Below are 21,350 nucleotides of genomic sequence, written 5' to 3' on the forward strand. Positions count from 1 at the left end.
GGGGCAGAGACCCTGATTACAGCGATGTGTCACTTACTGGGCTGCTTGCTGCAGTTTTGATAAAATCCCTGTTTTCTGTGCTGCAGATATCAGTTCTCTGAATGCTGAGCTGTGTATAACCCTACCCACACCACTGATTGGCTGCTTTCTCTGAACACTGTGCATAGGCAAAAAGTTGCCAATCAGTGGTGGGGGCGGGGTTATACAGAGCTCATGAATATGGAGGACTACATGGCAGCAGGTTTACTAGTCCTCAAGTGATAATGTAATGCTGATAAAAGTGTGATTAGGGGACCAAGCAGCTCAGTGAGTTACACATCGCTGGAATCAAGGTCTCTGTCTCTACACTACGCTTAACATAGATTAGGTGTCAAAAACCTGGTGACAGATTCCCTTTAAGGAACACACACACAATCCAATCGAAAGAAACCATGACAGTTATTTTATGTTTACGCCTTGCACCTTTAGTTTTCTACCCCATGTAGGATTATTGTTATGTAGTTTGATAAGTATTTTCTTCAGCTTGCACTGTATGATGATGCATCATTGTAGCCTCAGTTTACATGTTAAACATTGGCATTTGCCTTGGAACGTGTCCTACTAACATTATGTGCATCTTAGTCTTATCTTTAAGGAGAAGATATCAGAAAATAAATCATTGTTTAAATCAAGTTTTTGTGTTATTTGTATTTATTAAATCTTTTTGTCGAAGTTTTTTTTTCTTACTTACTTTATTAAAAAAAAAACATTGTAATCCCGCAATTTTCACACTGGCCACTGGGGATTTTTTTTAGACACCAACTTCCTCTCATTTCAAGGAAAAGCTTTCAGCAGGCTCCTTATCATCAGAGGCAGGATTACAGTGACAGGTAACACCTCTATACACAGCTGATAACACAGGATCCACCAATCACAATAGGCGATGTCACAGGTCCCCCTTCTTTCACAATGGCTTTAGCACATGCTCATTAGATGCTTCAGTACAAAAGATGGGACCGGGGTCTGATCATTGTGGATAATGTTTATCTAGATTTCCTGAAACAACAGGGAGTTACAGCCTAAAATAGCAATGCACCATAATATAGAGGAAGAGACTCTGATTCCAACAATGTAGCACTTATTGGGCCGCTTTCTGTAGTTTTGATAGAACCTTTGTTTTATCTGTTGTACATGTAGCAGATCTAAGGCTTATGGGGTGTGTAAAACCCCGCCCACACCCCTGATTGGCAGGTTGCTGAAAATGTACAGTGTATACAGGAAACAGCCAATCAGTGAAGGAGGCGGGATTACACATATTAACCTGACTGGCCTGCACGTGAGACCTAGTCCTGTAGTAATAATCTGCTGCTGAGAAAACACTGATTGTATTGAAACAACAGCACACAGCCTAATAAGTGACACATCACTGGAAACAGGCTATCATTTCCTACACCATGCTGCTCTCTCCGTTTTTTTGTTTTGCGCCAAGTTCTTTGAAACAGCGCATGAGGTTCATGAATTTTCGCGCAAAGTAGGAAACTGTCTTCACCTGCATGTTTCACAGTTTTTGCACAAAAACTTGCAAGTTTTGTAACGTGGTGCAAAAATTGCGCTAAAATAACTGGTGTATATAAAATCACTCCGAGAGCAGTGGGGGTGAGGTAAGGGGTGGGAAGTAGTGCATGCATTTGAGTAAAATTTTTTGCGCAATTGTTAAATCAGCCTAAAATATCTGGTAACGCCAACCCCCTGCCGACAATGTTGAATACAAAAAAAAAAAAAATAAACAGATATGAAATAAAAGCAAATTAATATAATAAGGTGCAACTGAAAAACAGACGAAACACCAAAAACTAAACACAAAAAATACGCAAATGCAAGAATGAATGGGTCCCATTGTATCCTATTAAAATATCTTATGTATAAAAAATAAAATTTGTCATTGCCTAAGGGAGGCAATGTATAAATTCTTCTACACGTGTATTTCGCACATGGTATTGATAATCTATCGAAGTGTTTGGGACTTTGGTGAACATTCAAATCCATTTTTTAGGGGTTTTTTGGGGTTCTACTGCCCCAGCTGTCCATGAGAATAGAGCGTAGGACTTGGCTGATTACAGCTCACAGTGTAGAGGAGAGGAGCGCAGCGACAGAGGGAATTTCAGAGGATCAGCCACATGTAAGTACAAAGGGGATTTTAAATAATGCTGCCGGAGCCGATCACCCAATCAGTCTGTGTGCAAACCCAGAGGTAAACTGCACCGAGGCTGTGGAGGAGGGCGGGCAGTAGCAGGTAGCATTACTGATTATTCCCAGGACGTGGGGGTAACTGAAAGGGCTGCCGTGTCTGTGCAGAAGAACTAGGAATGTAGTGAAGTATCTCTAGGTGTATCTTCAGGAACAGCCAAAAGTGCTGCCGTCAGGCCACCTGTAACCCTGATGGCAGCATAGAGTGACATCACCTGGATTTTCTACCTATTCTTTCTGAAAAAAGTAGTCACTTGGCTCATGGTTCCAGCCCACTGCAGAACAGGCGGAAACATGTCTCCTTCCTGGTCTTAAGCACAAGGGTTCTGGTTTCACATGGGACAAATTGTAAAGCAAAATCATCATGACCTTGCTGCAGTTGAGATCTAGACATGTGTGTAGTCAGTAATCTGCAACCATCGGACGCGAGTCCTGAGAACCGCCTCCAACCTCTTATTGTAATCTGCAACCATCGGACGCGAGTCCTGAGAACCGCCTCCAACCTCTTATTGTAATCTGCAACCATCGGACGCGAGTCCTGAGAACCGCCTCCAACCTCTTATTGTAATCTGCAACCATCGGACGCGAGTCCTGAGAACCGCCTCCAACCTCTTATTGTAATCTGCAACCATCGGACGCGAGTCCTGAGAACCGCCTCCAACCTCTTATTGTAATCTGCAACCATCGGACGCGAGTCCTGAGAACCGCCTCCAACCTCTTATTGTAATCTGCAACCATCGGACGCGAGTCCTGAGAACCGCCTCCAACCTCTTATTGTAATCTGCAACCATCGGACGCGAGTCCTGAGAACCGCCTCCAACCTCTTATTGTAATCTGCAACCATCAGACGCGAGTCCTGAGAACCGCCTCCAACCTCTTCTTTTGATTTGCCTTTTTGGCGCGATGTCTACACTGCGAGGTGGGGTGTCACACCAGGCCGGTAATCAAAGGAGCCGTGGATGCCAGGTGGTAGGAAGCGGTTCTCAGGGCTCGCGTACAACGTTTGCAGATCAGAGAACTGGCCACTGGATCAGCCCCCGCAAATCAATTAGCGCCAGTTCTAGTGAGTATGTGTAATTTTACAAATATACAGGTCTACATAAATGGCCCTGGTACTCGTTACATGGAAAACCGCTTTGCCGTAACTTGTGATATTTACTGGTAGTTTATTTTTTTTTTATTGGCGTCATGATAAAATAAAAAAAAAAAAAAACTTTTAGTTGTGTCTTGTGTTTGAGTTCTTTTTTTTTTTCTAATAAAATCTTATAATTAGTAGTAATAATAATAATAATCTTTATTTTCTTATATCTCTTCCATATTACGCAGCATGCTAACCATCTGCCCGACCGCTACTGTAATTCCAGGGCAAGTGTCACACTATCAAAAACATACATTTTTCAGACTATAAGATGCACTTTTTCCTCCAAGTTTTGGGGGGAAATGGGGTTGCGTCTTATAGATCGAATGTAGCTTACCACGGGGGCGGTGGAAGCAGGAGTCGGGCGATTCTGCAGTCCGAAAAATACAGTAACTTGTCTACAACTTGACTATTTTAGAGTTGCGATTTTGTTGTAGAAAAAAAAATTGCCAAGCGGCACAAGAGTCACAGTCGCATGTAACTTGCATTGAAGTTTATAGTAAGTGAGTCAGCTGTGACCTGCGACCCAAAATCCAACACATATGGAAACATTTGCGACTCTGTATCACTGGAGGTCACAAAGCGACACCATAAAAAAATCATTAGTTGTGATGTCGCGGTGTGGCACTGCGATCTGAGTGTCGCCCGACAAATGTCGACATGTAGCCCTGACCTAACTTAGTCACATGTTAAAATTAAGCTGCGTCAGACCCTGTATAGCGTCCTATCAGCCTCTACCATAGACCATCTGTGTGGTGCCATCTGGTGACACCATGGTCTCCTCTATATGTAATTCTTCCAGGGAAGAATAGCTCAGTAATCCACTATGGGAACATAGCACAAGTTCCTTTCCTACGGGCCTACAGTAGTATAATATCTGTGAATACCCATCCTAGGTGGGTGACAACACCAATAATATGGCCTATTATAAATTTTCCTATTTTGGTGACTTTCATTGGCCAACACAATGGATCCACCCTGTGGAGCAAATGCAAGGCTCACTCATTTCAGTCTTGTTTTGTAAATGAGACATTGGTCCATTTGACTTGCCTATGACTGTTTTCCCTTTTTTTTTGGGGGGGTGGGGGGGCATTTTCTTTGTTTGCCCTCTACTTTGATGGTATATTGCATTCTCCACTCAAATGTCTGTCAATTTCCCTTGCAAAAGGTCTTATTGTATCTGCATCCTACCACCTCCCGCTGCTCATCTGCCGTCCCTCCCCCACAAAAGACATAGGATTCTACCTCCCCCCACCCAAATCATACCTTGCCTGTCAGCCTATTCATACTTATAGGGTTTTGCTGTTACTTCGCAGTCATAGAAAAGGAAAAGAAATCTACTCGTAAGGAATCAAAAATAAAACGGTAGTCTGAACCATTCCACTGTTACTTTTATTAGGCTATGTGCCCACAATGCAGAAATGCTCCGGATTTTTCCTGAGCGTTTCTGCATCTCCCTGGCAGAAAAAACGCATGCGGATTGTACATGCGTTTTCCTGCCAGGGACATGTGGATGTGAAGCGTTCTTCACTTGCATTTCCGCATGTGGGTTGACAAGTGCTTTCCAAGCGATTTTAGCATCACTTGGAAAGTGCTTGACAACTTGGTCACATTATATAAATCCATGCACCCGGCATGGATTTATATAGTGTGACCGAAAGAATGGTAAAAATTAATATTAAGGACCTGCCGACGTCAGTGGTCGCGTGACCCGTCACATGACTAAATGACATCAGCGCAGGTACTTTAGTCCAATGCGAGCTGCCGGCAAGCCGAGACAAGGACACCGGGGGCAATCAGAAGGTAAGTATAATATTTATTTTTTATTTTATTCTTTTTTTTTTTTTTTTTTTCACAGGTACTATGGTACACGGGTCCGGAGGAGTGTCACGTCTTCTCCAAACCCGGGTACCATCCGCACATTGAAACGCATGGATTCTGCATGTACAGATGCAGTGATGCGGATTGCATGTGTTCCAATGCAAGTCAATGGCGGCGAAAACGCCACACTTCCGCAAAATAATTGGTATTGCTGCGGATTTTTCCGCAATGATAATCCGCAGCGGAAATCTCCGCAGCATGTGCACAGCACATGCGGATTATCATTGGGGAACATGGCAGGCCTTCTACCAAGCGTTTTTTTAAGCGTTTCTGCAGCGGAATTGCCACTGCGGAAACGCTTAAAAAACGCATAGTGGGCACACAGCCTAACAGCGGTCTCGTCTTTAGAACGCTCACTCTTCTGGTTTTGTGAAATTCAGGATTATTTTGTCGGTTTGTGGTGGTCTAACTCACGTTAGATCGATGTGCCTGATGGTGACTTATACGATATGTTTATGGATGTTTTCTTCATAAATTTCAATTGCATGGAGGTTTTTTTTGCAAGTCCAAGATCGGATCAAATTTAGAAAAGAATAAAACTTTCCATCATGGTCGGAAGAATAGAAGGAACAAGGCAAAGAGGAAGACCAGCAACCCGATGGTTGATACTATCAAGATAACAATGGTGAAGATCCTGGTGGACCTATCTAGGCTTGCACAAGATCAATCTTCCAACACCGTTCATCCATCAAGTCTCCATGGCTCGAGATCAGGCCAAAGTCTGTTAAAAAAACCCAAACTTTCCTTAACACCTCTGCACTTTTAGGGATCCTGTTATTTGCTAAAAGGCTCTCATTCTTGATCATTGGTCCATCACAGCAACCCGGCCACAAATGATAGATCGCTATTGGTCAATCACAACGATCAGGTCGCAAATGATCGATCGCTCTTTTCTTTCGTCAGTCGATCGCATCTTTTGTGTTGACCTAAAAGTAATTTCCCTGTGTAAAAAGATGTGCTGCAAATAATGTATCGACCTAATGATCTTAAGAATGACCTTATGGCTGAGGCTACACGGCGACTTTGGCCTCGACACCTGTCGACACTTGGAGCTGCTGCCCAATTCAAGAGAATGGCAAGTCATAACAATCTCGTTGGATTTATTCGACTTGCTGGTTGTAGTCGCAGTACCCTCGGGGGCAAGATGCAACCCCATTCACTTGTTTTGCGCTGCGATGTAGGAACGGCACCTAGCGAGCCTTGGTCGAAAGCCGCTGTGTAGATAGCTGATCGACATGTTATATCGTCAATCAGCGCTCGTTAGGAGCAGAAATCTGCCATTGAAAATGAGCCAAAAGAAAGTATCTCTTGCCCTATGGAGGACCCAACACACCTTGTATTCCAGTTGATACCATGTAATGCCCTACTTCTCTTGTAGTGGCACTATCAAGGAATTAAAAACTTGCTACTGGATTCTCCTACAAAAAAAACTTTGATCTGCTTATTTTCAGTGGGAGATTCTTTTATTAAAACAATGCGGTGTAATATAAATCATAAAGCATTTCCCTGTGACAGAGTGTGATCCATCCATGATTATATATTTTCATCACTGTGAAATTAGTGGGCATCTCAATAAAACACAAATGCCAATAATTCGCTTGAGCATAGGTTGTTCTCCAAATATGATATATACCTGAATATACAGATCGCATATACTCACATATCGTGATCATATTGTTTTATTTTCTATCTAAAAAAAAAAAAAATTAGCACAGAATCTAAGCTGAAATTCCCATTCCGTGTGGCTTCTGACTCTGCAGCAGGTCAATTTACGTTGTGGATTGCTTCTCAAGGTTTCACCCCTTTCAGTGAGCGGGGTGAAATCCGCAGCAAAATTTGGATGTAACGTATAGATTTTGTTGCTGATTTATCACAGATTTTCTCATAGAATCGCAGCAAAATCTGAGCCAGATTTTATGTCCCCTAAAGAGAGAAGTCAGCCCAACTGTATGTAGATGACAATGAGGAAATAAATGATTTATTATTGTGTAGCATTATATTACTTTGTAAAGAAAGTTATTCTAATGTATAGAGTAGGTAACAGGAATGCACTGTTCTCAATGTACATCCAGTGAGCGTTGTTCCATGTCTTCACCACCAGATGGTGCTGCTGGTTCCGGGTCTCTGTTAAGATGGTAGTGCCCCGAAATGGGAAAACTAAGCAAAAATAAAGTCTGAGATAAGAGATAAGCAAATTGTTTAGGGGGCATTGGGTGAATTAGTTCACCAGGTTTGAGATACACTATTAGTGAATTTCGGGAGTAATAACAATCGTTTCTTCTATTATAGCCTATCGGCTTGCAAATTTACAGATCAGAAGAAACGATTCTCTAGGATTTATGGTTCATCCTTATGATGAACATCTGTGCGCTGCTATTATCTTCAGGAAATGCACCGATAGGATGAAGCTTGGTTTACATGAGCAGATTTTAGCCCTAGAATGGACGATTGACAATATGACAAGTCATATAAAGGCCCTTTACATGAGAAACTTTGTATATTCTCACATCCTTTGTTTACACAACGATGATCATTAACGATCCAATCATCCAGTGAATGAGCGTTTTGCACTTATGTTGGCTGATTGATGGTATGTTTACACTGACCAGTGGTCGAGAATGACCTGACCGTTCTTATAAAAGTTCAAAGGGGCCTTAAAGGGGTTGTCCAGTCTAAAACTACAAGTCTGCAGTCACTCTATGTAACTGTAGACTTGTGAATCCTCACTTCACTCTGCAAGGATTCTCCGGTTTTAGCATCGGGAATGGTGGTCATGTGACTGCATGTATGCGCTATGCATACTCCCAGCCACAATCCAACTAGACTGATTCTGGCCTCATTCAATATACTTTCATTGAGCGAGGCCGCACCCATCTAGTCGGATTGTGGCCGGGAATATGCATAGCGTATACATGCGTCACATGACCGCCATTCCCGGTGCTTACATCAGAAAATACTCACAGCGCACATGAAAACTAATGAATATTTCAAAGTAAATGAGACCACTGGAGTCAGCGTCTCTGCTTTATCTATTGACTGATTTCCCATGTTTAGCATAAAAAAATATTTAAACAATAATTCATTTTCTGATTACACATTCCCTTTAAAGGAAAGCCATCATCAGAAAATGATACCTTAAATTAGGTTTTAGTGTTGTGTATTTTTCTTTTTCTTTTACATTTTCAATTTTTTTAAAATTTTATATCACCATCTTTATTAAAAAAAAATATTGATCTTGCAATTTTCTCACTGGCCAGTAGGCCTATTTTAGACTTCCTGTTCTTTACTGAAGACTTGTCAAAAGTCTCATTATCATCGATCAGGCAATGACACCATTGCACACAGCTGATAACACGGGATCCACCAATCACAATAGGCGATGTCACAGCTCACCTCCTCCCTTCACGATGACCAATGCACACGCATTTCTGCATCGTGGGCACATAGCCTAAGACATATTTTCAGTTGTTTCACACTTTTTTGTTAAGTATATAATTCCACATGTGTTAATTCATAGTTTTGATGCCTTCAGTGTGAATGTACAATTTTCATAGTCAAGAAAATACAGAAAAATCTTTAAATGAGAAGGTGTGTCCAAACTTTTGGTCTGTACTGTACATGTGTTGTTTCCTGAAACAACAGGAAGTTAAGAGTCTTAAAAAGGCAAGAATTTGTAAGGTAGAAACATGTAAGAGGACTATAATGGGTATACTGGTGTGGTACTATGATTACAGAAGCAGGCGTATTATTTTGGTACTGTAGTAGCATTAACTAGTCTGTGGGCTGTGATTGACACAGTCCTGGTTCATCAAAGTGTTAACGCCAGATTTCTGACGCAAGACTTTGAAGAGTTGCAAATTTTTGTTTCATTTTTTCCATTAGAACAACCCTTGTCCGAACAAATTGTTAGGGCACATGAGCGTCATTATAACGTGATTCTGTCAATGGTCGCCTGGTAGCTTTAAAAATTACTATCACAGACAGGCGTATCACCACTTGGCCTTCACCCTTTAACCCTGTACAGGAATCTGAACTTACACAGTGGCCCTGAGCTGAACCCACGGAGTCAGCTGCTGGCCGGTGGTGCAGGCTGGCAGGAATGGTAAGGAAGCCAGGTCAGAACCAGGAGTGACCAGTTAAGGTACAAAATCCTAAGTCAGAAGAGTAGTCAGGGAATGAGCCAAGGACTTTAACAGGAAAGGACTAAAACAACAGGAGCTGACATCTAGCTCTATAATCCAGGAAAGTGAAACTATATCTAGCAGCTTCCAGCAGTAAGCTGGAGTTTTAGTAGGGTGTGGTGGTGTCTTATTGGCCACATAAAGGAGTTGTTTACTCCAGCTGGATGGCACACTCACCCATACTGCCAGACTGAACAGCACTACAGGTCCCAGCCACCCAAGGTTTAGTGGTTGGACAAATCCTGATCCGCCCAAAACTTTTGGTCCCAACGTCTTTACCAGTGCCACCCGCTGTATGAATACAGCGACGCCTGGTGACAGTAGAGGACATCACAGATCCCAGTGGAGACATGACAGCATTATTCATTGCAGTAATAAAAAAAGGTGAAAGTATACCTTTTACTACTCACACAAGGACATTTCTGGAGCGAGATGGTGTAATGTGCGAGTCTGGCATTAGTGCTGCAGGCCTGGCCTCTGTGTATAGAAATTAGAACATACGGTGTACGCCATTCATGTTCTGGACTAGACAAATCTAATAATTACATCTGCTTCAACCAGAAATAATTTCAGTCATCATCTCAATTACCAAGCCACGAGGTTACTGGAAATATCATTTTCTAGCAGATATTAGGATCCATGTACTCTGTTTTGTGCAGGCAGCGAGGCGCGGGATCCCATTTAGTGCTTTTAGCATACATTAGTCACTCAGGCCGCGGCTCCACGTCTGGTCTTATACAATATTACTAACCCAAAAAGCGACGTGGGGATGATTGTGAATCCTAAGGCCGAGTACCTGAATAGAGGGCTGGGGTGATCACCAACATTTATTGTAGTGGTCATTATAAATAGCAAAATATGCGGCTCAGTACTGGTGGATTTACATGCAGATGTCGCTGGGTTCCGGGTGAATCCCATCTTGTGGACGTCACATTTGCAGCAGAACGAAACATCAACAGGGTCCATTGGGCACCAACTGAATGCATCACTAACGATGATAAGGCATTACATGCGGATTACAAATGATGAAAAAAAAATGTGATTAAATGACAAACGAACAGTTTATTATTTGATTTGCTGACCTGTTTGTTCACAGGAACGTTTGCACTATCATCTGCCCACGGCACTCAAGGGATTTTAGTTGGTGCAATTTATGTTGAGAACTGTTTCTGTGTAAGGTTTAATCTGCAAGGAAAATAAGTCACATTTACTGACTACAGCCTCAGGCCGTTGTGGGGTATTATGGTGGGTGGTCTTCAGCCGTATCACTAATAGGGTTCGAGGGTCATAACAACCGTTTTCTCCGCATCCGAGATATACAGTCCGATTATTGTGATCAGACTTTGATAAGAGTGGCATCGGTTTTTCGTTGTGAAGAGAAAAAAAAAGTTTCACTACCCTCTCGATTCTGCCAGTCCGTGAAAATCAGATGTCCTCTATCCAATTTTTTCTCTGAGCCATAGACTTGCATTGCGGATTTTGATCCAACACTTGGATCAAAATTGGACATGTCTCCGATTTTTTTCTGTGGACCACTCGGCTCAGAAGAAAAAAATTGGACATCTACACAGCCCCATAGAATATCATAGGTACAAGTGCTATCAATCAAAACCACAGATAGCTCTCTTAGACCACAGCCCCACTATCAGTATTCGGTCAGTATTTTTTCTCAGGAGTGGGAGTCAAAACCAGGAGTGGGTGATAAATGCAGAATTGGTGACTTGTTTCTATTATACCTTTTCTCTGATTGTTCCTCACCTGGTTTTGGCTCCCACTCCTGAGAAAAAATAAAACACAGTGTTTTAAATGTTAGATGAGCCAAGACTTAAGGCCCCCCCATAAAGATTAGACTAACGTCTGACGTTCAGTATTTGGTCAGTATTTTACATCAGTATTTGTAACCCAAAACCAGGAGAGGAACAATCAGGAAAAGTATAATAGAAACACGTCACCACTTCTGTATTTATCACCCACTCCTGGTTTTGGCTTACAAATACTGATGTAAAATACTGACCAAATTCTGAACATGTGAACGTGGCCTTACCGGTGGGATTGGTCGACAATCTTATGCTGTCTGGGGAGAGAAAGATCCGGTATGACTGATTTCGGACTGTCAATCCTTTTTTTTTCCTCCCTGAAATAAGCCATCACCAGAGGAGTATGACAGCGGCTCTCTCACAGAAAACACAAACTAAGCCGGGCACTCCTGGATGCAGGAAGTGTAGCTGTTGGCCAGAACCATCTTTGAGCTGACAGCTACCTGTTGTGTATGGGTGAACCTTAGGAAACCATTGATCCCAATGTTCTCACTGCAATAGATAACAGGAAGCTGGGGAATTCCATTCTGTCTTACACAATACCCAGAGACAGGTAGGTTTTATTCTTCTTTCCACATTGGTGTATATTTACACTTTGCAGATTCGCTGTAAACAACTTTGTTACTGCCTAGTTCATCTAAATTAGGTTGTAAAAAATAATGTGCTTGACACTAAATCAACAACAGGACCAATGTACGGAGCAAATTATCAGTTGCAGAAAATACTGTATCTCCACAAATCTTCAGAGCAGGATCTGTTTGGATGCTTTGGGCATAAATCATGTTGGCTGCTCTACTGGATTGTTCAGGGATCTACAGAAAGAGGATATAAAGCATGAATTTCTGCCTTAGATATGAAGTTGTATGTGTTGTGATCTACGTGTGGCATCCTCATCAAATTCTGAACATGTGAACAAGGGCTAAGTCTTCTGAAAAGACTGCTGGCAGACACCACAGAGGGAAGCTTGCTAAATGAGTTATTATATTGATCTCACCGACTTCAGGATCTTCTTGTACCACCAAAACATGTTTGCGTTATGACTTAAAGCGGAACTTTCACTGCATTTTTTAATTTGCACTGACTCCCTTCTCCAATTGCCGCTGCTCCACTGATTCTAGAATAGTTTTTCTTTTTCTTCTGTGGCCCTCTGTTAAAAGGTTATGCCCCATCAGAAATAAATAATTTTCACTTCAACTAACTGGGCGTGTACCATAGAACTTCTTTGTGGGCGTGGCTGTGTTTTGATTGGCCAGCATCAGAGGAGAAAAAGTAAACACCCACAGAGAAGTTCTGTGATACACGCCCAGTTAGTTTAAGGAAAAATTTGCATCTTTACTTCCTAGGGGTGTAACTTTGGAACAGAGGGGCACAGAAGTAAAAGAAAACCGGTTCCAGAATCAGTGGAACAGCGGCAATTGAAAGAGGTGCAAAGTTTAATTGCAAAAAATCCAGTGAAAGGTCCTCTCTAACAAGACCACAGAAGAGGTCCTGTGGTACATGGCGCTAGCATCGGACCTTTAACTCTGTATATTTGGCCTCAATTGATTGGACTTTCCAACTTATCTTTTTAGAACAAAATTTACGATTTAGCAGGTACATTACCCTGATGAAGGAAGCCAGTGCCATTTCTTTAAAGGGATGTACTTGGCTGAAATATTTATGTAGGTGGAACATGTCAAAGTAACAGCCGCTGAAATCTCAAGAGTCAAGGTTTTCCAGCAGGCATGCGCACCCCACCTAATGAATACATCTGACAAGTGGCATTCGCCTCCGTGGATGCCTCGCCTCTAATCTTACTCCGGTCAGGACTTGAATAAGATTTGTGGCATAAGGAACGCCAGCAAACCACACTCCCTGTCCCACCCCAGTTCAGACCACTTTGTCAGAGCTGGGCGAGAATGGCTTGAGAATGCCAAAAGTCATAAAATTTTAGCGCAATCATGTGTTGCCCCAAAAATTTGCGACTTTTCAAAGCTTTTTACTCCAGAATTCTGGTTTAAGAGCTTTGATGAATAGAGCCTTAAAGTTTTTGCTCAGTTTCTGCTCCAAAAATTCTACAAAAATACTCTGTGTGGACAAACCCTTACAGAGATTTAGAAAAAATCCTAAATAAAAACGCACCGCGTACGCATTGTTTAAACATCCCCTGATGGTATGGCAGATCAGTGTTAAGTAAGGAAAATGCACGTGAGATAATCTGATAGATGTGAATATTTTGACCTTTTATGTATAGTGATAATATCTGAGGCTTGATAAGGGAAAGAACGACTGACTTGCCACATTTTATGCTCCTGTCCATTTGAATTCTCTTTGTAGATTATTGAGTTTACATGCACATAGTCGATGGTAATCCTGTACATTCAGGAGAAAGATAAGAACTTCAAACAAAATCTTGGTGGCTGAGAAATTACATTATTCCATCCATGAGTGTGGGAAATTAATTTGCCCCTGGCTTTTTATTGCACGGAGAGCTTTTACAATGAATTGCCATTTGCAAACTATTAAAAAACGTTTTTATGGCATGGATTTTTAAAATCAGAGGAACAGTAGTGCCAATCAAATTTTCACAATGTTTAGGGTTATTGATATTTTCCAGATTTTTTTTAAGATGTAAAAAGCTAAAATGTGGCTGAATTGTAGTGTCCCTACCTAGAAGCCGATCGGCGGTTGTATAATGGCCTGTTTAGACAGGTTGACCGCACTTCCATGGGCATTGAATGATCCCATGTCCTGTTTACACAGGAGGATGTGCTGCCAAGAGCCATGATGTTTAAGAAAGCTTGAAAATCATCTCACCTGACAATCTAGCGTTTTGCTCATTCGTTGGGTGATTGCCGACCTGTTTAGACAGGGTGATAATGATGTAATCGTTTCTGATTATCAACCTGTATAAATGGGCCCTAACAGTCATAGTGCTGGTACCAATTGTGATTCTTCTGAACCTAAACTAAATAAGTGCTGATGAGCACCAACACTATTAACATATTAAATTAAGTTCCCTTAACGATATGACCCCCATACACCTTGATACTCCCCCATACCTAGGAGCGTTCGTTCTGTCGAAGGCTCCTGTGTTCTCTATGAGAGAGCCGCAGCCAGATATCTCTGCTTGCAGCTTATCTTATCTCCCCCGACAATTATTTGCCTGGGTGCCCCCATACACAATCGACTGTCTACCGAACCCGTTGATATCTGGTCGATAGGGAATTCTGACCCCAATTCATCAAGACTGGTACTTTTCATGCCAGTCTTGATAAAGAGGGCACAGGAGTAAGATGTGCCAAATTCACTTCTTCTATGCCCCACTGCAAGAAATGTACACCAATCAGGACTGGAGTACATTTCTGCCATAATTTAAGATTAATTTATTGGTCATGTCCCCTCAATCTAAACTAGCGGGTAGTGGTGCATCTGTGTCAGTGATCTACAGAAGCCTCGAAATGGCTCTTCAGTTTCAGTGGAATTTTTGCATCAAATAATATCCTGTGAAATTTTGATTTTACCGCAAGAAAAAATAGATTTTACACTGGGATTAAGATGTTTACATCTAATAAAGTATGGCAAGTAATCACGCCGTTCCGCTTTATGACAAACCAGATAGTTTTTCTAAAATGTCTCAGACTGAGAAATGTGGCATGTGCAACAAATGGTTCTATCTTATGGCACTTATGGCCAGAGTCAGGGATGTGAATCGGTAGGGAGCTAAATACAGAAACTGGTTCAGTTGTTTTACATACTGAAGGCAGCACTCGGGGACTGTGGGAAATTGGCAGTACACAGGGTGTGACAGACTGCCCGCCTACAGATTCAGAACCCAACAGATTCAGAACCCAACAGATTCGGAACCCAAGCAGGAAGTGAAGGCAAGCAATGGGGACACGAGAATAATGAAAAATTAGATCTCTGCACACAAAAAATAAGTCCATTTGGATTGATATATGTTTCCAGTACGTGTTTCGGGTTTCAAATTGTGAAAATGCCTCCATATATAAAATCTACTAAAGGAGAGACTATCTCCAAAATAAGGAACAATCAGCATAAGGCTGCATTCACACCTTCGTGTGAAATATCCTAGGGCTGTCCGTTTTTTCTCAGACGGCATACGAATTCAGAGTTTCATCAAGCCATACACATAGGTTTTAAAAATGGATCTATGTGTCAGGTCCCATTCGCATTCATTTCTCGCAACAGACTGGATATAAAACGGATGACACACAGAACACATACTTTTTTACGTCAATATTCTGTCAAAATTTCTTCCACTTTTCACTGATTAAAAGTCAATGGATAAACAAAAGTTCAGTCCACCTGCTTCAGTGAAAAAAAACGGATGAGAAAAAACAGTTGCAAAACAGATGACATAAGAGAAAATTGTCCATTTTACACAGAGTAAAAGTAGACACACAAATGTGTGAACGTAGCCTAATCCAGTATCTACCTGCCCTCTGGTTTAGCCTTTTATTCCACACAGTTAAAAAAAAAAAAAAAGACTGCAGTTTTTGGTGCAGGTTTTTGAGCCAAACCAGGAGTGGATCCCGCAGGAATGAGAAATATAAGTTCTAATAATATAATTCAATTTTATTCTGGCTATGGCTAAGAAAAATGCATTATAAAATGCTCAAAATATGCCGTGCATTTTAAAATTATTGATGGACATTTACCTAAAGATTATTCTCAAGTTGTCTCTTCAGCAGCTCACAACTCTGCAGTCTCCATACTTTCTGGTGGGCCGAGCACTCCTCCTTGAATGACAGTTCTGGAGAGTAGCAGGGCTGTAGTATTAGTAGACCTATAAAGCTCAGCACACGTTATGCTGTAACACATTAAGTTATCAGTGGTTTATCCTGAGTCTACACTGATATCACTATATTTATAAATAGAGATAATGGGCCATCTAAACCAGCATATATCTTTATACACTGAGAGTCGTGATGCTGGGTGCAGGGGATTGTGATTCTACAGGATTTATAATAGCAGCTTGACAGGAGCTGAGAAGGAGGGACAGGGAGGTGAGCAGCTAACTGCTATATAGAAATGGGCTTGAGAGTGCTGATTGGCATATTATGATATAACTACTCTCCTGGAATGTAACTACTGCACACACAGGGCTGTGGGTAGTCACTAATGACCAAGCTCCATGGAAACAAGCTGTACACTATGTAAGATAAAAGCTCTCATATCAGTAGAACCACAGCAGGTAAAAAAACATGTTAATTGCAAACTTGCTTATGTTCTTGCTGTCTAACTAATTAAAGCAATTTAATAACTTGAGAATAACTCTTAAAGGACTCATTCAGACAAGCAAATCAGTCGACGCCATGGACTGCACATGCAGAGCACATGGATCCATTATAACCAGTGTGTTAGCACACATGGTTGAATTGCAGCATACACTAGTCTGTTTAATGGACCAGAACAATGCATGCAATGAAAAAGACTGCTCCAGCTCCCGTACGCAATGCAGATGAGCACATGGCGCCAGTCATGTCTGCAATTCGCATTTCAATATGGCTGTTTGAACTCAGCTTAAGTCTGGAGCTTTTACAGTAGTGAAAATAAAAAAAAGCTCAGGACTAAAATGCATGAAATTTAAAGGCATTTAATAATACCTGTTATATTTCTGTATGCCCATGTGCTGGCTGAGCAATTCTATGCCAGACGCATCTTTTACGCAATGAAATTTGCAGCAGTATTTGCCATTATGGATTTCCTATGCAGAAATTATATGGGAACATACCCAGAGGGTCCTTGTACACAGGCTACACAGACTCCGATAAACCATATACTATAGGAAGTCAATAGAATTTTTGTATACCATCATTTTATGTAAGGCAAGGTTCACACAACCATATTTTGGTCCGAGTGCTGTCCATGAAAAAAAACTGACCTTATAATAATAATAATTTTTATTTATATAGCACCAACATATTCCGCAGCACTTTACAATTAGGCTAGGACATATACAGACATTACATGGACCCAAATGTTATTCAATATAGCTGTTCAGATGATCGTCTGTTCTTTTTCACGGGACGAACGTCCATTTGAAAAAAAATCGCAGTATGCACTAATCTCTTCTGAATTTTGGATAAGACTTTCCTATCCAAGTCTATGGTTATGGGAAAAAAAATCGGATCCAATATGGATCAACTGTATAGCGTCCGATTTATATGGCTACAATTTAATTATTAATGTAGGAAACTGGTTTTGGTCTTGTACATTTTAATAACTACTGCAATATCGTCTGTATTATTGGATGATTTTTTTAAACCCTTGTGCGAACTCAGCCTTAGGCCTCATTCACACATCCGGTTTTCGCATACGTAGTGCTATCCATGGTTTTCATGGATAGCATTCGTACCTGTTATAGTCTAGTCTTTTTTGTGTGGAAAATCACGGAGACATGTCTGATTTTGATCCAAGGGTCAGATCAAAATCTACAATGCAAGTCTATGAGTCTAGGAAAAAATCCACCGCACCAGGATGACATCCGAATACAGTCCGATTTTCATGGACTGACAGAATAGAGAAGGTGGCAAATTTTTATTTTTCCATGTACGAGAAAATCAGATGAGCCTCGAACCACACTCTGATCAGAATAATGTATGTTTTTCTCATACGTGGAAAAATCAGATGTGTGAATGAGACCTTACAGAGAACCCTTGTACAAATGTTCACTCAGGTGATCATGGCCCCATGGATATCAGCACTAGTCACAGCTAGTTATGAAGGTCTTGAGACTTGTTCCGCTGCTTCCTAATTACTAAGGTTTCTATACAGCATTCACACTTCCCGAAAACATAATTTTGGTGTTTTGTATGTGTAAGCACTGACATTTTCATCACCGAAATTCACAGGTCATGCTGTAGCGTTAGCTTTTAAGAGCTGAATCAGAAGGCAACCAGTCCAGGATGTGAGAGGAGGGAGTGGTCTGTGCTCTTCTCCTCCTGCCAGTAACATGCAGCCAGTGAGAGCTGTGATCTCTCCCCTCCAGTCTGTGACAGCCCAGTCTGCTCCAGGTCACAAGCTTCTGTGCTTTCTGCGTTGGTGAGAGGAGATAAACATGGACATATTCAATAAGATTTTCAAGTCAAGCAACAAAAACAGGCCTGGCTCCTCTGATCAGGTAATGTACTGATGGCTGCAGAATGGGATGTCTGACAACCTGCTGAAATCTGAGCAAGCAGGAAACAGTCTAGGGGGCAAAAGTGATCAAGGGGAACTGCAACGTCAGAATTTTGTAACTTATTTTACAGGCAAAGAATATATTCTAGCCATCTACAAGTTGTGGGTGTGTACGCGTTTAACGATCAAACCACTGATTGCTTCTTATGCAGATAGCGTCATGCCAGCGTGTATTTTCTCATCCGAGAAAATCGATCCGATTATGCTAATCATTCTCTGATCAGAGTTTGATCTGATTCTCTCAAATGAGAAGATGGAAAAACAAATTCTCCATTGTCAGTCCGTGCTGTCATCCGAGTGCAATCCGATGTTTTCCACTGACTCATTGACTTGCATGGTCGAGTGCAATCCGAATATCAGATCAAACTCATGCGATTTTTTTTTTTTTTCCTCGGTCCGCGGGAAAAATCAGACATGTGCACAGCCCCATAGAATAACATTGATCCGAGAGCGATCCAATGTTTTGTCGGATCGCATTTGGAAAATACCGTCATGTGCACTGGCAAGTCTCCAAAAAAATCAGAAAGCACTCCGTGCCAAAATAAAGAAAATAATGGACTAAAATGTTCTAATAAAGGCCATTATCATTTTTAGATTTTTCTGTGTTTTTGGAGTATTTCTACCTAATATTGTTTCATTTATTAATATAACACCATCACCTCCCTCGCTACTTTATTCATTTAATAAAGGGGGAAGACTCCATCAATGCCCAAATACAACATATAGACATAACAGATACAGGTAACAAATACCGGATGACAGGATAATATCATGTGCTTGTATTCCTGTATATTGATAACTATGGGTCCATTGTGGAACCAATTTTTGTGTTTTTGCCAGCCATAACTTTTTAACTTTTTCATTGGTGTAGCTGTGTGAGGGTTTGTTTTATGCTGGAGAAATGTTATTTTTTTCCGCACTATTTGGGGGGTACATATTTTATTTTATTAATTTATTTTACTTGCTTATATAGGACCATTAATTACACGGCGCTTTACCGACATCATCATCACTGTCCCCATTGGAGCTCCTAATCTAAATTCCCTATCAGTATGTCTTTGGATAAAACACTGTATAATTTAAAGAGAACCTGACAGGGGGTTCATGCTGCTCGAATCATGGGCAACATTAATCAGAAATTGGCTGTTATGGCATCTGTGTAGCTTTTATATCCTTTGTAAAGCGAGCCGTGGACTATGCGACTCAGATGACTAGTCGGAGGCAGATCTACAATGGCTTCTCTCCATCCTGCTTAAGTGCTCAACCTAAACTGACAGGTCTCTTCCTAAACACTCACTAAGGCTAGGGTCACAACAGCGTATAAAACATCAGTCCGATTTTGATCCTGAAAAGTGGGGCGATTATTTTTTTTTCTCACTTGTCATCCGTGTGCTGTCTGTATACAATCCGTTTTTTTCTCAGCAGCTATTAATCATTTACAGGACAATTACAGTTTCCCATCTTACAGAATTGTAATGTATCCGTAAAAATCGTATGCCATGCTGATGGTCCGTATGGCATACGATTTTTTTCTTGCACTGTACCGATTTCGGAGTGAAATTGTAGAATGCCGAATTCAGCTGAGAAAAACTACGCAGATCTGCTCTGCCTCATTGAATAACATTGGTCCGAGTGCAATACCTTTTTTTTTTTATTGGATTGCACTCGTCCGATTTATACGTGAGCAAGCCCTAAGAGAGTGGGGCTGGGAAAAGCCGCCTTGAACCAATCCCCGCAATAACACAACCAGAGTCTGATTCATTCTTCCTATGGTTTGGCTGGCATGAATCTACTGTCAGGCTCACTTTAAGAAGGACCCTTAACCAGTTTTAGTACGCTAAACTGGACACAATGGAAAAGTGTAGAGCTGAATAAAACGTCGTTTTACATGTCTCATCTCCGTTACGGAGCGATTAGCTTGTAAAGTTTATATACTAATTTCCCCTTCAACCACGTAGAGCCATCTGTCAGTCAACGTGCCGGGGTGTGGCTACAGCCGCTGCCCACTGTGTACGCAGGCAGGACTGGAGCCGCTCCTGGCACGCCTCTATGACTAAAAGATGGCGGCTCCCGAGAGGAGGAAAGTCCATATTCTCCCGGTAGCCGTACTTTCAGTATGGCAGCCTGACATCTCTCTCTCTCTGTAACTGTTATGTTCTGCTACCAGAGCTAAGGAAAGAGAGGAGATCTGTCCCTACGATAGAACTCAGCTTGATCCCTACGATGTAACAGGGGACCTGATCCTGCGATCAGACCTGCTAAAGTCCTAAGCTAGTCTGTACGGAGACCTATAGATGTGGGGAAGGAATCCCTACAAGTACTAAGGACTGGGAGGAAAATGGAACACCTCCTAACAGAAATAGTAGCAGACAGACGAACAAACAAAATATAAAGAACACAGAGGTCCGTAGACCAAGCAAACTAACAGAGTAGATACAGAGCACAGGCTAGCTAGAAAGTAGTTATACAATGAAGTCCAGCAAAGCCAGAAGGGCGGAGCAGGATTAAATAGGCCAACAAGGTCATGTGACCAGCAAAGGAAAAAACCTAAGAGCAAGGTTCTAACAGTACCCCCCCTTCTAAGAGGATCCTCCGGATCCCCTAGGACCAGGCTTATCAGGAAATCTCCTGTGAAACGCTCTGATAAGTCTGGACGCGGAAACATCATCTGACCTCACCCAAGAGTTATCCTCGGGTCCGAAACCTTTCCAGGCCACAAGATACTGCATACTACCTCTATACCGTCTAGAGTTAAGGATGCGAGAAATTTCATATTCCCCGTCCTCCACCACCGGAGGAACAGAGGCAGAGGCGTCACCATCCGACACAACAGCTTTTTTTAACAGAGAGACATGAAATACCGGATTAATTCTCCAGGAGGTAGGAACCTCCAACCTAACAGCAGATTGGTTGACAACCTGA

General features: G+C 41.6%; 1 protein-coding gene across 2 annotated transcripts in view; it reads left to right on the top strand.

Moving 5' to 3' along the window:
• The window catches only part of LOC141172476 (putative oxidoreductase YteT), a 253,248-nt gene that overhangs the window by 23,825 nt on the left and 208,073 nt on the right, over nucleotides 1-21,350 (top strand). The window contains exon 1 of one of the 2 annotated variants that reach the window (XM_073656743.1): nucleotides 18,171-18,369. The exons of the other annotated variant lie outside the window; for it this stretch is intronic. Within the exon in view, the coding sequence (XP_073512844.1) occupies nucleotides 18,307-18,369 (63 nt within the window). The 5' untranslated portion in view covers nucleotides 18,171-18,306. Of the gene's footprint in view, nucleotides 1-18,170; nucleotides 18,370-21,350 lie in introns of those variants that run through there. 2 annotated transcript variants of the gene reach the window in all.

Source organism: Phyllobates terribilis, unplaced genomic scaffold, assembly GCF_046119375.1.
Source record: "Phyllobates terribilis strain yellow unplaced genomic scaffold, ASM4611937v1 Scaffold_12__6_contigs__length_324123572, whole genome shotgun sequence".
NCBI lineage: Eukaryota > Metazoa > Chordata > Amphibia > Anura > Dendrobatidae > Phyllobates > Phyllobates terribilis.